Raw genomic sequence first — 22,535 nt, 5'->3', positions numbered from 1 at the left:
TGAAGAAATATCTTCTTAAATGCACTAGGTTTTTTCTTCTTAAGGCAAGACATTATAAACAACTGTGGGAGGATTGTGAAGGTTTCACACTGCACCTGATAAGCATGGCAAGTTTAACTGGTTAAATAGAAATATTGTTGTGTTGTTTTAGTTTACAGCACTCTAGTCAATTGGGACACTCTCTGCTGTCCTCTAGTGGGGAAGATTCAACTATCCTGAAAATTTGTTTTCTTAAAAGATGCTTCGTGGATGTTCCTTTTGGTTGTAAGCCCGAGCAACGTTGGACTGTAAAACTATGTGTCTTGTTTGAGCATTTTTTTTGTCACCATATAATTAAAAGATCACCGTGTGTCCAAACTCACCTTCTGTCGTCTCTTTCTCAGTGTGACGTCTGGTGTTTGTGTATTTCTTGTGTTCTGATTGTAATGTGCTGATGTGTGTTACAGCAGTCAGCAGAGCAGCCTGCAGAGCAGTCATGAGGAAGAGTCCACACGCTACCTGAGCCCCAACACCCGCGAGGACAGGTACTCCACGCCGATACACTGTGGACTTTACATGTCATTTTGATTGGCAGTGTGTTTTACATGTATGCGTTATGCTGCTCTCAACGTAGTTCCCACATGTCCAACAGGGGTCAGTAGTTGGTCAGCTCACATCTCTCTGAAGCCTGATTCGTATAATTCTACTGCACTAGTGATGGGAAAATATTTAGCCTATCACACAGTATGTGATATGTCCTGTGCCACAAGGGGTTATGATAGATAGATAGATAGATAGATAGATAGATAGATAGATAGATAGATAGATAGATAGATAGATAGATAGATAGATAGATAGATAGATAGATAGATAGATAGATAGATTGATTCAACAAAAGCATATACCATTGATTAACAACCTCAGAACTTACAGTAGTTATGTCTTTAAATGCTTATTAGGCATTGTTAAAAATCAATTTCGCTATGGAGAAAAAGAACAGAGGGTTTGCATTCTAGTATGTCATTTGGCTATTTTACTATTTTTAGTGTATTAGAAATGTACTATGTATAATTGTCTGTTTCCGCCTAAAGACTAAATAAGTAAAAAAAGAAAAAGAAAGAAAAGAAAGTAAAAAGGTACAGTAATCTTGACTTCACATATTATAATTGCTAAAGTATTTCAATTGTGACTTTAATTCTTACAATGCAACTTTATGTCCATAATTTTCTCATTATTTCAATGATAATTTTTCTCATACTTGCAATGGGACATTATATCTCACAATTATAATTATTGAATTACACAAATACTTCATTATTTTGGATTTATTGCTCATAATGTGACTTTAAAAATATATATATTTCACAATTTATTTGTTAGATGAAAACAGGCTAATCTGGTGTTTTTTATGTGACAAATAGTTTGCATATTTAGATTCAGCCTCTGAAAAAGAAAAGAAAACAATTGTCAAGTGACACCTTATAACGGCAGACACTGAGAAGCTTGACATGATCTGAACTTCCTGCAGGCAGCTGGTTTTAGTCTGCGTGTGGTTGAGAAGTTTCTGTTTTTCGTGGTTCGTGTTTTGCTTTTGAAGTTGTTCTTCTTTCTGTGTCAGATTCTGCATCTGTTATCTGGTTATGAGTCTGACCACACGGTCTGTGCCAACTCAAAAACAACTCTAATGCGTTTCACTTTCCCATGGCAGGGCTGCATTTTCTCAGATCATTTTTATTTTGTCGTCATCTCAGAAATTAAACCAGGTGCTGTGCAGGTTGAATCAGCGAAGCAAGTTTTTGGAGAGAAAGCTCAGATTTTTAGCTGTGCTCAAATGTTCTTGTTGAGCCCAGCTGGGCAAAGAACACTATGATCCTCGGCTGGAATATCATATGAGCTTTTTTTTTTTTTTTCATCTCCAGGCTTCAGGCGCTTGTTTATTTGTGCCTTTATTGGACCTCTTAGAACACGGTGTTCTTTTTCCTGGATGTATGAAATATGTCGTGTGATCGTTAATTCTTTTTGTGTTTGTTTGTTGCTTTTAACGTTCATCAGCATCATTTACCATTGTCTGAAAAGAGATATTTATAAACTCATTTAAGATAACCATTTATGTGAGTATGTGCATGAGTGTGTGTGTGTGTGTGTGTGTGCGCGCATCTATACATCTGCTAAAGTCAGTCAGAATGCGTACGGTCGCCCTCAGCTCAGTTTTGTGCACTCAGCAACCTGATTTCAGCTGATTCCTGAGCTTATTTTTAAATCAGTTTTGTGTCGTGACGTAAAAGCAGCTAATGCTCATTAAAGGTGATGAATGTTCAGCCTGCTTGTGTCCCGTTAGGCTGAATGAATCACAGCTCAACTCTCAATTACACACATACATACAGTACAGGCTCCCTTTCAGTTCATGAGTGTGAATTTGAATTGAATTGGCCACATCTCACATGATGTCGAATTTGAATTTATTTACAAAATTATTTTGACAAAACAAAGTAGGGTAGGCAATTTCGGAGATACTTGCAATTTCAAGCATACGATCCCACCCTCCTTTTAGAGCGTCTCCAAAGCCACGCCATCTTCAAAACACATGAACGTGTACAGCAGAGTTTGCAAAGCATCATGAGATGAGAGACGCGTTAAACTACAGGTACCTCATGTCTCAAAGCACATAACATTACAATAATAATCAACTTAAACAACTTACAGAGCTCTTACTTGTACTACCTGACTGCTGCAGGTTCATTTCGCCGCTGATAGTGTTGACATAGAAAGGCATAAATCCGAGTCTGAGGACGTGAACAGCGGGTTGCCATCTTGTAATGACGGTTACGACATTGCGTGAAGGCAGCATAAGCTCGTTGTTTTGGTTCAGGACGAACTGTAAAAGTGGCTGCTGTTAGTTTATAGCGCTCAGTGACTGTCTGGGCCCTATTTTAACTATCTAAGCGCAACAATTAGTTAACAAACGGATCTGCTCGTGGACAAGGTTAGAGCGCGCAAGCGTACCATCTACGGGACAAGCCGGATTCCACCATACCTTTATGTACACAATATTAGGCCCTGTTTACACGAGAACGCTTGCAGGGGTAAAAGGGAAAAATATTTTATCGGATGTGCCTTTCGTTTACACGGCGACGGCGTTTTTGGGGCTTAAAAACGCAAAAAAGTGAAACCACCCTCCAAAGTGGAAATCTTAAAAACGCTCCACCGTCGCGTTTCCGTCTAAACGGGTAAAAACGCAAATCTGCTCATGGCGGCTCTCGTCGCGTACGCATTTACGTCACAGGCATGCGCCAGTACAGGAAAATAACAACCAACATGTCAGATTATTTCCATACGTCGGACCTTCAAGTTGCCCTAGCAGCTCTGAAAAACGTCCAAGAGTCTTTTCAATTTCGCGCTACTAGGGAGAGAAGTAGAAGGAAGGTTGTACGCAGGCGCACGGACTTGTTGTTGTTGTGTGGCAGTGCTTCACATTGCCACCTAGCCGCCTGGAGTGCATACTACATCGCATTTCTAACACTTTTGCGTCTCCATTTGCACGCAGATTTCCCCCCCATAACGCTCGTCTAAACGCAGAATAAAAAGTGAAAACGAAACGCCACTTTTGCGTTTTCTCTTCAGATCGTTTCCGTGTAAACATGGCCTTAATCTTTTACATTGTAATCCTTTTATTTTTAATATTTGGCTAGTTTGTGTGCTACTTGCGCGTCCCTGTGTGTGTAATAAGCAGAGTGTACGCGCGTTGTGCACCTGCCTATAAGCGCACATTACTAACGCGCTCTTTAAATAACAAAATAAATATTGCGCCATTGACTTTAGAACAGGTTGTTGTTGGTCAATGGCGCAGTCTATTTCAGTTGCCTCAAAATAGCATTGCGCCAACAATGCGCCTGAACACACCTCGTTTTCAGACCAGCACACCCATGGGCGCATAAATAGGCTCAAATGCATTTGCTATTTAAACAGCGTGGCGCAGGACGTGAATATGATAACTGCGTCGGGCTGAAACTAGCAAAAAAACACTTGCGTCGCGCTTGGAGCTACATTGGGTCCGGTGTATGATAGGGCCCTCTGTCTACAACGCGCTTATGGCGTGTGATGTCGGCGCGAGCAGGTGCGCGGAGGTATGGAAATATTGACAAGCAGGTATTGACAAATGTTTTAATATTTAGACCACTTCTATTATTGATTGCTTTCAGGATGTGAAGAGAGTTTCAACCAAAATAACAAAAAGTGTTTATAAAACAAATTCTCTACCCTAGCTTTAATTTTGACTGATTATGCCTGATTGGCCTGATATATATATATATATATATATATATATACACATACATTGTTTCTAAAAAAAGAAAAAAGAAAAATGACTCTCAAATCAAATCTATCAATACAGAATTTAAGTGTGCCAGATTTTAAATTGTTCATGGTTTCAACCTATAAAAATAAATATTGAAAATATCATCCTACTTGCCAAATTGATTCAAAGTCAGGTCCAGCCGTGCTCATAAAGCAACAACCAAATCCATTCACCCTATCAGATCTGTGGTTATTAGACGTGCATTTTTGCCCACTATAGCACCCAAGCTCTTGTCTGAGACTCTGATGGTCATATTAGCATCTCTGCTGGTGGTCTGACTCACAGCCACACCTCAGGTGAGGAAACAAGCTGTGCTAATCTACAACACACACCGAGAAAATGCAGGATCTAGGTCACCGCAGGACAAGACACGGGCCGTGCAGAGAGAGAGAGAGAGAGAGAGGGAGAGAGAGAGATAGAGGAGAGGAGGGGGTGCAGGGAGTCCAGTAATGAGGAGTCTTCGTCCCGCTAGGGTGTGTGTGTAAACCGTGTGCAGGTCCACATGAGCAGTGCATCATGGTTCAGAGCAGGACTTTATCATGTACCTCACCCATCAAACTGGGCTGTCACCCACGGGTGTCCACGCTCAGGAAAAGACTGCACTTTCGTCGGGATCAGTGAGTACCTTTTGTCTGTTTTTGCCAGGTGTTGTGTACAGACTGTAATTGGCAGGCAGAAATTCATGGTCAGTTGATCCAGTCTGTATTGCTGGAGCAGATACTGTTTCCTGTGATGTATAGAATTACCCTTCAATTTTTTACAGTAGAGACGTAAAGAGGACAGAAGGTTGATTAAAACTTATAATTATTCAATATATTAGTCATGTTTGTGGTTATAATTTGTTCTCCTGCAGTTTTGAACCGAAAGCCACTGGATATTTGTGCATTATTTGCATTTATAATGCCTTTTAATTCACATTTATTTTTAGTTATGCGTTTTAAATGCATTAACAAATGCATTAAAACATTTACTTAATTAATAGGTTAAAGTAATATGTTATAATCTTCTTCATACACACACTCCTTCCCGCACTCTAAGATCTGCTTCTGCACTTACACTTGTTGTGTCACGCACTCGGACAACTTCTATGGGGTCACAAGCTTTTGGCTATGCTGCTCCCCATTTATGGAACTCAATTCCTGTAGAAGTTCGCAACAGTTCTAGTCTCTCAGTTTTTAAATCTCGTCTTAAAACGTATCTGTTTAGGCAGGCTTTTATGTGATTTAATGTTTGTTGCTGTACTGGTTTGATTGTTTAATGTCTTTTTTATGAATTTTGTAAGGTGTCCTTGAGTGCCATGAAAGGCGCCTTTAAATCAAATGTATTATTATTATTTATTACCGTATTATTATGATCAATCATAACCGTGGCACAGAACAGATTGGAATAGGTCACCCAAACTGAAAATTCTGTCATTATATTCGCAGCATTGTGTCATTCCAAACCTTTTTTTTCTTTTTTTTTTGAGCAACACAAAATGAGAAAGTTAGCATAATGTACTGGATGCATACTTCCATGCAGTTACAATGAATGATCACTAAAGCTTATATCTAAAGGATCAGTGTTGCCCAATATTTTCAATAGAAAGTACCCAAAACCTGCTTAGAAAGTTGCTAAATGTCGCTAGATGACGTAATGTGGCAACTGTCGGCACTTTAAATCTGTTTTCTCTCCTAATCTGTGTTCACGTACTTTATTTTAATTTACAAATTTTCTGTCAGGCATCGGCACAAGTATGATATAGTGACTGACTACATGTTAACCAGTAGTCCAAAAAGTTGCTGGATTTGTCGCAAGTCGCTTTTTTGAAAAGTTGCTAAAGGGGTCTGAAAAGTCACTAATATATAGTCGCTAAGTTGGCAACACTGAAAGGATGCTACATCACCATTAAAGTAGTCCATACGAGACCATTGCGTGATGAAGTTTATGTTACTTGCTGATAATCTTACCCTCCAGTGACTATTTACCATTGTTACTAGATCATTGAACCAGTGAGTTGAAATCAAATTAAGTTTTGTGAACTGGATCGACTGATTCATTGAAAAGAATCTTATTCAAAAGAATGATTTGTATTGGACATTTTTACTTCTCTCGTGAATTCTTATTCTAAGGAAAGCTTGGGCAGATATCAAGCTTTTCAGAGAATACCAACTCAAATGTTCATCATACAAACAAATGTAATCCACTATATAATACAAAATGGAAAATGCTATATAATGTACAATACATATGGACTGCTTTAATTATACTTTTATTGCACTTTTTTTTTTTTGCTGGCATCTTGGAGCTTGACAGCCCAAGTCCTCTTCACTTTCTTTATATTGAAATGAGTGGCCAGGGTATTCGTCAAAAATTCAGCTTGTGTTCCACAAAAGAAGTTTGGAAAAGCATAAGGATGAGTAAATGATGACGGAACATTTGTTTTTGAGTGAACAATCCCTTTAACAAAGTGATGCTAAACAGAATGAACATCTCTCTCTCTCTCACTCTCACTCTCTCTCTCTCACACACACACACACACACACGCACACACGAGTGACAGGATGAGACAGTGAAAGAGTCATGTCATGTTCTTCTGATCGACATGAGCTTAGGGTCATTGTGTCCCTGCCACAGTAACTAGACTAACTCGATCTGTTTCTCTTCCGGCACAAAGCTTTGATGAATGCAGGTGTGTGTGTGTGTGTGTGTGTGTGTGTGCGCGCTAGTGTGCTTGTTCTTTAATTAGCAGTTGTTCAAAGCAGCCTTATTAACAAAGAAATCACTCTGCCAGCTTCACCCCCTCTCTCTCTCTCTCTCTCTCTCTCTCTCTCTCTCTCTCTCTCTCTCTCTCTCTCTCTCTCTCTCTCTCTCTCTCTCTCTCTCTCTCTCTCTCTCTCTCTCTCTCTCTCTCTCTCTCTCTCTCTCTCTCTCTCTCTCTCTCTCTCTCTCTCTATTCCTCTGTGTATTGAGGTGAGATCAGACCTTGTACATTGGACAGGGTTTTTGTTTTGACATGATCAGCAACATTCTGAGTTGCCCTTTTGCTATAGTTTGTTAGGAGATGCTTACACTGCAAAAGAAAAGTGCAGTGAGCCTATAACAGGACGCATACATTATTCACTGCAACTTGCTATATTTAACGTTTCATATTTCCTAACAATGTCCAAGTAGTTTACAGGGACCGGGGCCACAAAAAGTATTTCGATGCCATACTTTTAAAATATCTGAATGTCGTTGCATTAGATATCAAGATATCAAACCAACTGACATTTATTAATAAAAGCTTGCACTAGCACACATTTAAAGCCAAACGTTTTACGTAAAGAAGTTTGTTAGACTAAAACTATTTAATCAATAAGTATTGTACAAAATGAACACAAAAAGTGTTTAGACAAATTCTAGTTGTAATATGTTTTCATGTGAGCATAGTTAACTGTTAACCCATGGTGACTGTTGGACGTGTCGTGTGAACTTGAGGTGTTCACAAAAAGGCTTAGAAAACCAGTCTGTGAAGCCATCTCGCCGGTGATTCGCGATGTATTCTGCTAACTTTCTCGTAGCCCTCCGTTTGGAGTGTGCCTCTGAAAAATCTCCGTTTCGAGGGCTATTTTGCCCTACCCCTTAGCCCTACCCCTCGATCTAAACAAGAATCGGGACACCCTACCCCTTGACGTGAACGCGCAAAACGGAGGGGTATGGCCAAGGGGTGGGGGCAAGGGGTGAATTGGGATTGAGCCTAATACTCATGTCTGACAGCCAGCTTTCTGTGTGTGTGCTTCGGATGTGTGCACTCAGAAAACTTTCCCCTGGTTTTTTGTCACATACAGCAAACATCTCCTCACTAACCGCTGGCTGCCTGTCCCCTGAACACACTGTAAAGAAACGCGATCTCTGTAGACAGCCCAGGCTCCACAAACAGCAACAAAAACAAACTGGGCTATACCCGCTCCACGAAACATGACAAACAGTTCCAGCCAATCACCGACAAGAAGGACTTGGGGGCGGGATTTGGGGGGTTAGTGCGCGGATGAGGAGGAGGGAGGGTCTAGCTAGCCTCCGTTTTGTTTGACACTGTACAACTGTACTGTCAACTGTACTTTAAACGTCAACAAGAAGTGACGTCACCCGACATCGCTTAGAGAACCTTTAAGCCTAGTCCCAGACTAAAATTCAAGTTTGAACTGTTCTAACTGAAAGCAACTTGCACTGGCAAATATTAAAATATGCCAGTGCCATTGTTTTGTCTCAAGTTGCACACCAGTAATGTTTTTTTAAGGCTTTACAAGACGTTTATAAAAGCTATCCTAATTGAACTAAGGCCTAATCCTGGCTTAATCTAAGACCTGTTTGTGAAACTGGGCCCATATGTGAAAGTGACATGTGAAGGCTAAGTATGGTAACCCATACTCAGAATTTTTCCTCTGCATAAACCCATCCAAGTTAGTGCACATTAGGAGTAGTAAGTAGAGAACACATACACACACACACTGCAAACCGTGGACACACACACTCGGAGCTGTGGGCAGCCATTTTGCTGAGGCACCCGGGGAGTGATTGGGGGTTAGGTGCCTTGCTCAAGGGCACCTCAGTCATTTCCTGCTGGTATTGAGAATCGAACCAACAACCTTTGGGTTACCAGTCTCTCTAACCATTAGGCCACAGCCATTAAGCCGAAATCAGAAGTTTAAACTGATATAGCTTTAAAACGCATGCAAATTACAAATTTAATATTGAGTTGAACATTTTGTTCATGACAATTGAGTTGTCAATATAATATATAGGGTATGATTTTACCCCTAAATTCAGTATATTGACACAAAATGATAACTGCAAATCCACCTTTCGCTGCCTGAAGTCCAGTTGTTTCTATGAATTGCAGCGATCCATTTGCTTCTCTGTTCTGTAGCTTTCGGCAGTCTGTAAAAATATACCTCATTTTTCCTGTCAAATCTAATTGTACAGTCAATCGCAAAGCTCTTTCCCTGTTTTAGATGTGTTTGTGTGTTTTTCGCGGCATTCACGCTGAAAACCAATGCTGCCCCCTGTCTGTCTGCCTCTCAGTTTGCGTAACCGCAGTCACTCCGGCCGACGGTGACACGCACATCCCCTCTATTCTGGACAGGGGAGGAGAGCAGCAGCTCATTTACATTTAAAGACACATGCACGAAAAGAGAGTGTTTTTGCTTCAACTTAAAAATGAGCATTTACAACATTTGATAATAAATGCTCTGTGGGATATTTTGATCTGAAACTTCACAGACACATTCTGGGGACTACTGAGACTTATATTGCATCTTGTAAAAAGGGTCCCCTTTAAATTAAGCTCAGCCTGTTTTCTCAGTGCCCTTGTTTCAACAAGATAGTGGCCATCAAAATGATGTGTAACAAGATGTGTAAGCCCATTATTGCTTGACTTGTCCCTGTAATGATTTTCAGGGTGCTCAACATGCTCGGGTTGCCTCAGTTGAACTTGTGTTCTTATTTAATTGTCCAGATCCCTATGAAAGATGTGCAGGCCATCTTTCAGCTGAGATTACACAGAAGCCTGCAGCAGCAGTGTCCTGTTACCAGAGCTGATGATTCATCACAGAACTGCAGACTGATGTTATCTAACACCCCAATCAGATACCTCTCTCTCACACACTCTCTTTCTTTTCCACTGAGCTGTAAACAGAATCCCTTCTCTCATAGTAGTTCATGTGCACTTCTGACTTCCTGTTAAACGGACTATTTCCTCAGCCATATGTAAAGTGAACCCTCTCTGGACATCTGTCTGTCTGTCTGTGGGCACCGAGTCGTTTTGTTTGCAGATTGAACCAACTCTCAGCGTCCTTAGGGTCTCTGTCAGGAAGAGTGAGCCGTACAGAGCCAGTGAAAGTAGGTCATGAGCGAATGATTGAGTTCTCCTTCCTGTGTGGGATTCACCAGTGCTGCTGGATAAATCTCAGTAAAGCACCCGAGACCTGTGTTTGCATCATCATCTCCTCAGTGATCGGTGAGGTATCAGAAGATCTGCACTGCAGCCACTGAATCCCACACAAAGCTTTGCAGATTCGAGCAGAATTCATTCATAAACTTCTACACATCTTTTATTAAACATTTAAGTGAATCTGATAATATTAATAGTTATACATAAGCATGCATACTGTTGAAGTCTTTTACACATTTTACCATATAGACTTTGAAAAAAAAAAAAATAATATATATATATATATATATATATATATAGAGAGAGAGATTTTCAGCAGAGAAAGCGTGAAAAGCTCCACAGATTTCACACATCATTACACACATAATATTTACGAATTATATCTATATATTCCACACTCTGTTAGTTTATTTTTATATTTTTTATTATCATAATTTTATATTTTAAAATACATTTGAATGTATTCAATATTTATTCAAAACTCTTTCAAAATGCAATTATACATTTTTATAATTTTGAAGGATTTTGAATAAATATATATTTAACTACTAATAAGCGTGTAGTATTTTACCATAGTTATTCACCATAATTTTCTCTTCCGCATATTTCCCCCCCAACAATCCGTTACAAAAAAGCAATATTTTGCATCAGCATAAGCTAATAACTGTTTCAGATTTGTTAATGCATAACACAATTTGTTTTAAGTAAATATTGTATGAAATAAGTGTTTATTCAAACCATTTTACTCTCATATTAACATTATATCTGGCATTCCCTCTTTTGGAAAAACCGTCTACAACTAGCAGTTATGAGTAATATCATCTGATCCCTCTGAGCTCTTTTCAGTGGTATAACAATCTCTGTTGTTTTTGCCTGTCAGGGGTGTGTGTGTGTGTGTGTTTGTTTGTGCACGGAGGGATTAGCTGCCTCACTTCACTTCTCCAGTACGCTCTCTAACCAAGCCTGACAGTCACCTCATCACCTGACTCTCTCACGCTCTCCTCTCATTGGCTGGCTCCCTTCAGCCTCCATGTGGCAGTGAGCTCAGCAATGCTGAGGGGGCGGGGCTATGTGGCAGCTCTCGTTGGGCCACAGGGCTAAACATATCAGGACTGGACCCACAGAAATAAACTCCAGCCTTCATTGGCCAGGTTCGACAGGCCCACTGGAGCCAGAGTTGCCCATCTGCTCTTCCCCACTCAGACCCCCAGAGACCCAGCAAGGGCAAAGGAACATGTTGACGTTACGGATTACATGTGCAATGCTGATATTTCACATCAGTACTGGACGCTGTGAAATTGTAGGAGTGCTGCTGATGAAATTATATGATTTAAATTATGATATAGATTTTTTCATATTTGAAACTGCATTTGCATTTTCTTTAATTGGACATCAAACACCTTTGGCACAAGTAACATCTCATAACATATCATATAAGAATCAGAATATGTATTTATTAAAGGATATTATTATATATTACCACATTATATAATTTAATCCCACGGTGCACTGAATTTTGTCTAAAAAGTCAAAACTGAACTCCTACATATAAGTCTCAGATAAAATGTTTATTCAAACATCATGCATGCATTCACATTCAGAGCCTGTGATGGAGCTGTCCATTCAGCACCACTGTGACATGCACACACTCTGATTGGCCAGTGCTTTTACAGGGACTAATTCTGATTGGCCAGTCCTCTGTGGACAGCATCATGCTGAGAATTTATTGGCTACTTGTGTATTATCCCAGCTTGTTGGATATAAATATGAGAAACAAGAATTATATGACCACATTTGGGGTTTAATGGATGTGGGTTTTTTTACAAGTCTGTGTGTCAATGTGCATGTGTGCTAGTCATTTATGAAATTTTGAAATAGTAGTCAGGTTTTCAGAGGTGTCCTCTCTCTCTTTATAGTGGTGTGTGTGTGTGTGTGTGTAAGAGTTTGTGTGAGTTCACGTGTGAGTAAATGGGTGCGTCACTGTTTGGTTGACTTGGTCCTCTTTTTGTGGCATTTTAGGAATTGTGATGCAGTCTCTTTTTTACACCAAGAAAATATTGAGCTTGTGCATCATTCTTCAACTTTTTGAAGTTGGGACAGATAATTTTAAATTGGGAAAGCAGTGTTTTTTTGAATTTCATTATAGTTAGGGCAGGTGGTTAGGAAGTGCAACTCTGTTTCTTTTTCTCCTTGGCTACACTGCTCTCTCTGGGCATCCAGCTCTGTCTGTATCTGCCCTTCTCTATCTAGCCGTCGCCCAGTCCATCATGTTCTTCCTCAGTTTGTGGTCTCTGACTGTGCTCAGGTATTCTGCTAATCTCTGTTTAGGGCCAAATAACATTGTAGTTTGCTTTGTTTTGTGTTGTTTCATTCCAATAAGCTAGGTAGTTTTCCTTTTGTGCATTAATCATTTGGTAGGGCTCTGTTGATTCTGTGGATAAGGGTTGTCAGTGTCCTGAGGCTGATTATTGTTTAGTCGTGTTAAATGTGTTAGTCTGTTTATGGAGCCTCAGTACCAGCTGAATGAGGTGACTCTTGTCAACATTCATTTCATGGATTTTAAGGGCTTTAAAATGATAAGAGTTGGGGGTCACACAATTTTAGATGTTTCCAAAATTTGATGGCTCTTTTCTCAATGTGGATAGAGGGCATTGGCCTGATTCTGCCCTGCATGCATTATTAGGTGTGTACTCTAAGGATGCTTTTACAAAACTCTCTATGCAGGGCTTCAATCGGATTTTTGTCCCATTTGTCAAATGCGTGATTTAGGAGAGGACCCCAAACTTCGCTGCCATATATTGCAATATGTTCTATGACTGATTGGAATATTTTGAGCCAGAGTCTTATTGGTATTTCAAATTAGATAGATTTTTTTGATGGCATAGAAAGCCCTTCTTGCTTTGTCTTTCAGTTCATTCACGGCCAAGTTGAGGTTTCCGTTTGTACTGAATTTCAAACCAAGGAGTAGTTTGTGGCATGATCAATTTTGATCATACCAAGGGTGAAATTGTTCTTGAAACTTGTTCTGCTGCAGACCCTCTTCTGTTGGAGACAGCAGGACCAGATCATCTGCATAGAGGACTAACTTTATGGTGTAGAATTTATCATGTAGTCATGTGGAGGCCAGGTGCTGCAGATTGTTCTAGTTTTGATGTATATATTGAAGAGGGTCGGTGATAGTCGGCAGCCCTGTCTCACACCCCTCCTTGAGTGAAGAACTCCGTTTATTTCTGAAAGTGAGACAGACCTTGTTGCCAAATTGAATCAAAGGCCTTCTGGAAATCTACAAAGCATGCCAATATTTTGGTTTTGTTTTGGTTGATTTATTTATCAATCAGGGTATGGAGGGTGAAGAAATGGACTGAAAATTTGACTGGTCTAAAATTTGGTAAGAATCCAATTTGACTTTTGCTTAAGGGATTGTGTTCGGTAAGGAAGTGAATGAGTCTTGTGTTGATAATGCTGCAAAACATCACTGCTCACACAGATGCCTCTGTAATTGTTTGGATCTAATTTGTCTCCAATTTTGAAAATGGGCGTTATGAGTCCTCTATTCCAGGTGTTCTTTCTCTCAGATGTTGTCCCAGACCCCTAGTCCACATTTACAGTCAATGTAAAACAGGCAAATATTATGTTTTTTGAGAAGCAGTTGCATAACCAATAGACAATGATGTATTGTAGGTGCGTTGACACTGACAGCGATTAAATCACGGGAAGTTGCTGTCCTGTTGGTTGCTACTGGATGACAATCATGTAAGCTTCACTGTCTGTGCTTCCATTTGCCGTATTGCATCACTGTGAATGGTGTTATAACAGTGCATTTTTGTTATAACAGTTGTTTTCCCTCATGTAGCCTTAAATCACTAACTCTCATTGAAACGAACTTATGGTCATTTTGATTCTGCAAATCACTGTCAGTGTGAACACTTCTCGTATATTTTTGTTAATGTATGACTATGATTTTGCCAAGTAGGATTTATGCCAGAATCAACATTTTTTGTTTGTCTTTTTTGTCTTTGTCTTTTTTTCGGGGCGGCAGTGGCTCAGTGGTTCATGTAGGTTGTCTACAAACCAGAAGGTTGGTGGTTCAATCCCCGGTTCCACCTGACCAAGTGTCGAGGTGTCCATGAGCGAGACACCTAACCCCCGCTGCTCCCGACGAGCTGGATGGCGCCTTGCATGGCTGACGCCGCCGTCGGTGTATGAATGAGTGAGTGAATGGGTGAATGTGAGGCAAAACGTAAAGCGCTTTGGTGGCCATTGGGTCTGTGAAAGCGCTATATAAATGCAGTCCATTTACCATTTTTTGTAAACTTTATGTTGTGTAGGTGCATTCACACCTAACCCCTAAAAGCAGAGGAAAATGACAAGTTAGAATGCTATTCATGCCCCAAAACCCAACCCTAAACCTAACCCTAAAATATTATTGGTTGAGGACGACAGGGATGAGGACAAGGATTCAGGAACATGTCCTACTTTGAAAATCATGGTCATGTGTATTTAATTGAATTTGAGGACAGTGACTCAGAATTGTCATTCTTTTATACCCAGTCAAATCTGAACGACGCAGCCATCAAAATTTGAGTCTGTAGTGAAGACTTCCTGTTGCTCTTTACTGACAAATTTGGCCCTCTTTTTTTCAGCGCACACATTGAAAACACACTTTAACAGACATTAATGACTTCAGGCAGCTTGTGGGTGTTTCAGTGACCTGTGTGTCCACGGGATCAGAGAAGCACTGATATGGCCTGTACACGTGACTGGACAAATGCAGTAATATCAACTGTGTGTGTGTGTGTAACTGCAATAGAACAAGACACCAAGCAATATATTTCTCTCATCCTTATACACACTCTGTTCGCAGTGTTTACCGTCCATCTGTATTAAGGGATTAGAGGACCAGCTGTCGACAGCCCCATAGCCCCTCACACACACAGCAGCAGTGAGACCGGACAGGAATTTCTTTGAGTCAGGAAGGAAGCGGGGGGGGGGGGGGGGGGGGGAGTGGCCTAGAGGATCTGAGCATGCTCAGTCAGCACCGGATTGAGACGAGAGCCGCTCATGCCCTCATCTGCAGGAAGAGAGAGAGAGAGAGAGAGGCTGCTGCATTTCAGAGGTGCACATGAGCGCTTCACACACTCAGGATGTGGAAGTATGGCTCGCCGGACACTTTCATGTTGAATGAGGCATTCTGAGTCGGGCCGATCACCCGTGCTTGGGATCACCAGAACCGACCCGGATTAACATCCCGCTCGGGATGCCTTGGGAAAGGCGGCCCGTGAAATGGGAAGATGACACTGTGGGATCAGGACAGCCTGCACTGCACTAATGAAAGGCTTCAAGCTTGCCTGGTAAGATGGACAGACGGTCCTGTGTGATGCTAACCGGTCTGTCGTGGGCTTCTTCTCTCTCTGCAGTATTCGTTTGTGTGTTTACTTCTCATTTTAATGTCGCAGGATAGAGATTTTGGCACCATGTCCTCATCTTAAACACCTGCTTTGTACAGTACGGTAGGGATTCGCTCTCTCCGTGGCTTTGTATCTGTCGCTGTCATAGATCTGCAGTGGCGTATTAGTGCCCACTTGTATACATCAACCATGTACAGCGTTGACTTGGTCTGATGACTGATTCGGTTCTCCATAGCTCCAAACAATGGGCGATCACACAGCTGAGGCCAAGATGGTGGACTTTAATGATAAACTTTTAATGGTTATGTAACAGTGCCCTCTTAGATGGCAGAATGATTCTTCCCTGTTGGATGGTGGAAGCCTATTTTAGAGGCACTGAGTTCAGGACTTATGCAGATTAGTGAAGGAACGGTGACTGTGCAGTTTTCAATGTAATAATTTCATATTCTTTTGGACTGTCGTTTTTTCCTTTTTCTCAGTTCATATACTCTACTGTTTGTCAGCAAGGCAAAATGTTGCAGTTTCCTCAGAAGTCGAAGTTATCTGTGATGAAGGTGCTTTCTGGTTGGGAGAATTTTTAGAAAAGAGGAAACAGTTCAAATTAGCTCATATGATGCGTTTCTATTATGAAATAGTCGCTTGGTTAAAGACTTTTATTTATTTTTGGTTAGGCAAAGTTTTTTTGTCATTTGAAATGCAGTACTGTGTGTTTCAAGTCTGATAAGATATTATAATGTTTTATCAGATGATGATGCAGGTTGTGTTTATGAAAGCCTGGGTGTTGATATGTCTAATCTGATAGAACTAGTGTATTGATCTTGTAGTCTTGAGACATTGTAGGCCACATGAACATGGCTTTTATCTAAGTCTCAAATAAAACCCAGAGTCTATTTTTACCATATTAAATGTGATGATAACCTCAAGCACGGGTCAGCGTGACGTCATCACAGAATTAGCGGGAAAAAAAATGGCAGTTTTTGTCTGTCTGTCTGTCATTAAAGCCTTATTTTTGTAATTTAGACTAATTCATTAAAATGACAGCCTAGTTCTTGGGCCATCAGGTTGTTGGTCTGGATTTTGGCCTTAATAATAAGTCTAGTCCTTGTCTAAACTTTCCCAGACACTCCATTGGTCAGACAAATAAATATTCCATTCCCAAACATCATTGGTTGTAAATGGAAATTAAACTAATAATAATAATATAATGGTTTTCTTATATATATATACATATATATATACACTCACCGGCCACTTTATTAGGTACCCCATGCTAGTAACGGGTTGGACCCCCTTTTGCCTTCAGAACTGCCTCAATTCTTCGTGGCATAGATTCAACAAGGTGCTGGAAGCATTCCTCAGGGAGTTTGGTCCATATTGACATGATGGCATCACACAGTTGCCGCAGATTTGTCGGCTGCACATCCATGATGCGAATCTCCCGTTCCACCACATCCCAAAGATGCTCTATTGGGTTGAGATCTGGTGACTGTGGAGGCCATTTTAGTACAGTGAACTCATTGTCATGTTCAAGAAACCAATTTGAAATGATTAGAGCTTTGTGACATGGTGGAAGTAGCCATCAGAGGATGGGTACATGGTGGCCATAAAGGGATGGACATGGTCAGAAACAATGCTCAGGTAGGCCGTGGCATTTAAACGATGCCCAATTGGCACTAAGGGGCCTAAAGTGTGCCAGGAAAACATCCCCCACACCATTACACCACCACCACCAGCCTGCACAGTGGTAACAAGGCATGATGGATCCACGTTCTCATTCTGTTTACGCCAAATTCTGACTCTAACATCTGAATGTCTCAACAGAAATCGAGACTCATCAGACCAGGCAACATTTTTCCAGTCTTCAACTGTTCAATTTTGGTGAGCTCTTGCAAATTGTAGCCTCTTTTTCCTATTTGTAGTGGAGATGAGTGGTACCCGGTGGAGTCTTCTGCTGTTGTAGCCCATCCGCCTCAAGGTTGTGCGTGTTGTGGCTTCACAAATGCTTTGCTGCATACCTCGGTTGTAACGAGTGGTTATTTCAGTCACTGTTGCCCTTCTATCAGCTCGAACCAGTCTGGCCATTCTCCTCTGACCTCTGGCATCAACAAGGCATTTCCGCCCACAGAACTGCCGCTCACTGGATGTTTTTTCTTTTTCGGACCATTCTCTGTAAACCCTAGAGATGGTTGTGCGTGAAAATCCCAGTAGATTAGCAGTTTCTGAAATACTCAGACCAGCCCTTCTGGCACCAACAATCATGCCACGTTCAAAGTCACTCAAATCACCTTTCTTCCCCATACTGATGCTCGGTTTGAACTGCAGGAGATTGTCTTGACCATGTCTACATGCCTAAATGCACTGAGTTGCCGCCATGTGATTGGCTGCTTAGAAATTAAGTGTTAACGAGCAGTTGGACAGGTGTACCTAATAAAGTGGCCGGTGAGTGTATATACATACCAGTGTTTCCCCTACCATTGCCGCCCCCCCAAAACGACCCCCGCCCCCCCTAAAATGCTGACGAAATCCAGTCATAAAAAAGGAATTTAGTGTATAACTCAAAAGGTCTTCACGGCAACCCGTCAAAATAAAAGTTCGGTTTAAACTGACAGAAATATATTACTGTTGTACATTAGAATTTAGATATGTCCCAACGTAATAATACACTAACAGTAATCCAAATAAATTATCATCAAAATTTAAATTTTTAAGGAATAATCCATGTTTTAATTTTAACAGTAAAGCTCATTGTTCAGCAAGTTATTTGACAAAAAGTTTATTTAATTTCATATGATTAAAATTGATGATAAATGATAACATTTGTGTTTTATGTCTTCATTTTATTACCAGAAAAAACACAAACTTAACACAGACTTAGTGTGAATTTTTTTTCATATATTTTTTTTAAAAAAAGTATAAGTTTAATTATTCATAATACATGATTTCAATTAATTAGACTTAAATATGCTTTTTGATTGCAAAAAAAATTACACCACGTATCCGTAACACGCCCTCTCCGCAGCAGTCCTAGGGGAAAAAAATCCTAGGGGAAACACTGCATACCATGGTATTGAATCATTTCTATTAATATACAATGGTATTTTAATGATATTGTATTTCATGGAATTAGCATAGTCCATGTCGAAAAAAAAGATATTACCATAGTACACGTTACAAAAACATGAAATGCTTTCTTTTAAAGGTATGTGTGTAGGTACAGTTGTACAGATTTCTGCTTATAAGCCGCTCTGCGATAACAGTGTGGACAATCTCAGCATCTGTGTGCTGTGTTCTCTAGTAGGACTCTCGCTCCCAGCGCTGTTAAATGAGCACTGCAGAGTGCGTCCTTGGACCAGATCACTCACGGTGTCCATCTGTGTGTGTGTTTACTGCAGTGGACACTAAGACACTTGTTGCTAGATAATTATGAGTCCCTCATGAAAACACATCCCAGATTTACTGCTTTTCTTGCCATTTTGTTTACTTTTATATGATTTCCTCAAATAATCCTGTTTGATAATCCAGATTTATAATGTCTGATTACAGTATAAAGAGGATGTACTTCTTAAGGCAGATGTGGTCACATTGACCAGCTTCCTCTCTAGTGCAGTCTGTCACAGACGTAGCGTTCCAGTATGTTTAAGTTATATTGCATAGTATAGAATTTATTCTTCATGCTGTTTAAAGTGCCCCGTATTATGCTTTTTCATGTGTAATAAAGCTGTTTTTGAATGTAAAAGGTCTGCAAAGTTTAAGTCTACAAACCGATTCTGAACTGCCTGAAATGAATCGTCAGTGATGCCAGACTTACTTCCTTCACAAGCCTAAGTAGGTTTTATCAAATTTGCATAATGCCAGCATATGGTCTTCATTGGCTGCCCACAAACAACATCTACTTTTTTGACCCGCCCTCAAACAGTGTAGTTGTAGCAGAGGCCTGGAAGAGTTTTGGTTCATGTTGTTGTCATGCCGAGAAGACGCTGTTTTCCGCGCTGCAAATCCACTTTGGATGCACTTCAAAAAGATGAGAACTCGGGCTCGAATTGATACGGTAAAATTGATGCGATCTTTACTGTTTGTTACTGTGTATACAAGTGCTAAAGAGGCTTCTGTAGCTAAAATTCATACGAGTAATGTAGGCATTTGTTTTCCGACGTACGTTGTAAGAGGTAGACCAGTCACAACAGACTGGGCCAACTGACCAGAGTATAGAGCAGAGGGGTTTAGAGGGACCGCATCTTCAAACGAACTGGTTTCAGACACTGTGTGAAATGAGGTGATGTGCAATGTATGTTATGAGAAAATTAAAGTGTGTGTTTTTATTTATTTTTTACCTTGGATGCATATAAACCTTTTGTACGAGACCTCCAAAAGAAAATTAGGAACCATTAAAATAGCATAATAGGGGTACTTTAAAAAAGTGTGTGAAACAGTATGATAAGCTGTTTTTTGTTTTTCTCGAAGGCATTCCAGTGTTAAATGCAACACTAACAGATAGCTGGACAGTAAAGATAGGCTGTTTGTTCCAGACATTGCCATGTATTACACTGACCTGAGCAGATTACATGTCTATTTTAAGCAGAGATATACTCTCTCTCTCTCTCTCTCTCTCTCTCTCTCTCTCTCTCTCTCTCTCTCTCAGTATAAATCAGACTAGCAACTAGTTTGATTTGATTCACAGATTCATGATTTGATTTAAAGTTTGAACATAATTAATAATATGTTGTTTTTCTGTTTCTGTAAATGTGAATTTTCTGATTATTTTTAAATTGTGACTCCACTCTGATGTCACCCATATCTGATCTCTGGTCCAACTCTGAATTTGTTTTTAATCTAATTTCACTCGAATCTCAATTGTGATCTTATCGAACTCTTGACTAATTTGCGACTGATCTGAGTCTGAACCAAATTTGACCTTTATCTGATCTCACTCATATGATTGGACTGTGATCAAATCTGGTGATGACAATCTGGTGGTAATCTGATCCTGATCTGAATTCATTTCGATCTCATCTGACAATGATTTGAGTAATTGAACCCTGATCTGATCTAATATTTATTACCAGATCATGATTTGATCACTTCTGATCTGATCCAGTTTTATCAGACCCCAATTTTGAACAGATTTAAACAAACATCTCTGATCTTATTAGACTATCTAAACATTATCTAAACTGCTCTTATTTCTATCTCTCTGTAAACTAATAAATAAATATATATATATATATATATATATAAAGAAGTATTTTATGCTCACCATGGCTGCATTTATTTAATGAAAAATACTAAAATATTATTACAATTTAAAATAACTGTCTTCTATTTGAGTATATTTTAAAACGTAATTTATTCAAAATTGATAATATATACGAATCATTGTTTAAAAATTGAGCACCAATAATAATTGAGTACCAGAATGATTTCTGAAGGATGATTTGACACTGAAGACTGGAGTAATGATGCTGAAAATTCAGCTTTGCATCACACAAGAACTCATAAATCTCAGCTCTCTCCTTAAATGTAAATCTATGTGATTTTTTTGCCTCTTTTTTCATCCACCAGGTAGAAATTATAAGTCTGGTTGTTTAGAAAAATAACAGTGCATTTCCTCTTCAACAAGACACGTGATTTGCGGTATCATTCACACAAGTTCAAGCTTATTACTTATTCACATAAGTAAAAGCTATCCAGAGTGTTTTTGTAAAATATCTGTGATTACCGTAAAGTAAAGCTGCTTTGAGACAATCTGTAGCAATAAAGGTGAGTTGACTTGACTGGGTAGGATTTGATGGCATATGCATCACAGGAGTGAACTGAGAGCGAGCATGAGTGAGTGAGAGAGGGGAGGGAGGGATGTGATTGGACAGGGGGAGGGGTAGAGAGCCAGAGACTGCTGACGTGAGTGGCTTCATTCAAGAAACCCATGAATATTAAACCCCAGCACAGCAGCCGCTTTTCACACCAGCTCGACAGAACGATAGTGAAGAACTAACAGAACAGAAGAGGAAGCGTGTAGAAGAGCGAAGAAATGAGGAAGCTTGCATGAAAGAACATGGATGCTGAGACGATAAGCTCCGCCTCGTCTCTTTTTCCTCTCTCCTCACATCACTCCATTCTCACACTGCAGCCGCACTGAATGAATGAAGCAGAGCCGAACGCTTTCGTGTAGCCCCTCATGGCCACCAGGTTTGTCAATGTGTGATTTTTGCATGAACATCATGAAGGGAAGTCATTTGCATGATGGGACTGTCACACTTGACATGTCCATTAGCTGCAATTTCCAATATTTTGGTTTTTGTTTGTGCTTTTGCCACCTTGTATGTAATAGAATCATGGATTTTTCCAGCAAGTAAACCCATCTTTCATCCAATTTCAAGCAGATAACTGTATGTTTTTTAGAAGAGATATGCATCTGTGACATTTGATCAGAATAATGCATTGGATTTGCTGCATGTACCGAGTGATTATTATTATTATTTTTTTGCATCACATAGGAGTGTTTTCACCCCTTTAATGAGTGTGAAAGATGTTTATCTCTGCCTATTGCTCTCTGTGGCACCAGCCTAGCGTGAGAAAGCAATATCTTCCGACTCGTGGCATGAGAAAATGTTTATACCATGTATGTTAGTTTTTGGTTTTAGCCTTTAAGCAGAAGTGTGAAAAACTGCATTCACACATGTGTGTGTGGCTTGTCATTACGGCTCTTATAAGCGCAGATATGACAGATGAGGCGTGTAGGGCCTTACATCCATCCACAATACAAGCTTTTTTTCTCTTGAGTGTTTGATAAATACTTTTTATCACTTTATAGGTGTGTGTTTGGCACTTGTGTTCTCAAAGCTGCACCCTAATGTCAGTTGCTATCTCATGAGAGACAATGTCTGGA

General features: G+C 40.0%; 1 protein-coding gene across 4 annotated transcripts in view; it reads left to right on the top strand.

Annotated features, from left to right (window-relative positions):
- gramd1ba (GRAM domain containing 1Ba) overlaps nucleotides 1-22,535 on the top strand; it is a 52,033-nt gene that overhangs the window by 5,090 nt on the left and 24,408 nt on the right. The window contains exon 2 of one of the 4 annotated variants that reach the window (XM_056244011.1): nucleotides 459-524. Coding sequence is in view for 3 of the 4 variants with exons in the window: in XM_056244020.1 (XP_056099995.1) it covers nucleotides 447-524 (78 nt within the window). In the remaining variant the exon portion in view is untranslated. Of the gene's footprint in view, nucleotides 1-446; nucleotides 525-15,353; nucleotides 15,596-22,535 lie in introns of those variants that run through there. The other 3 variants (XM_056244020.1, XM_056243998.1, XM_056244004.1) reach the window with 3 other exon arrangements.

Source organism: Rhinichthys klamathensis, unplaced genomic scaffold (assembly GCF_029890125.1).
Source record: "Rhinichthys klamathensis goyatoka isolate OS25496 unplaced genomic scaffold, OSU_Roscu_1.1 h1tg000027l_1, whole genome shotgun sequence".
NCBI lineage: Eukaryota > Metazoa > Chordata > Actinopteri > Cypriniformes > Leuciscidae > Rhinichthys > Rhinichthys klamathensis.
Note: the sequence above shows the minus strand (reverse complement) of the source record. Positions and strands in the feature narration are given on the sequence as shown.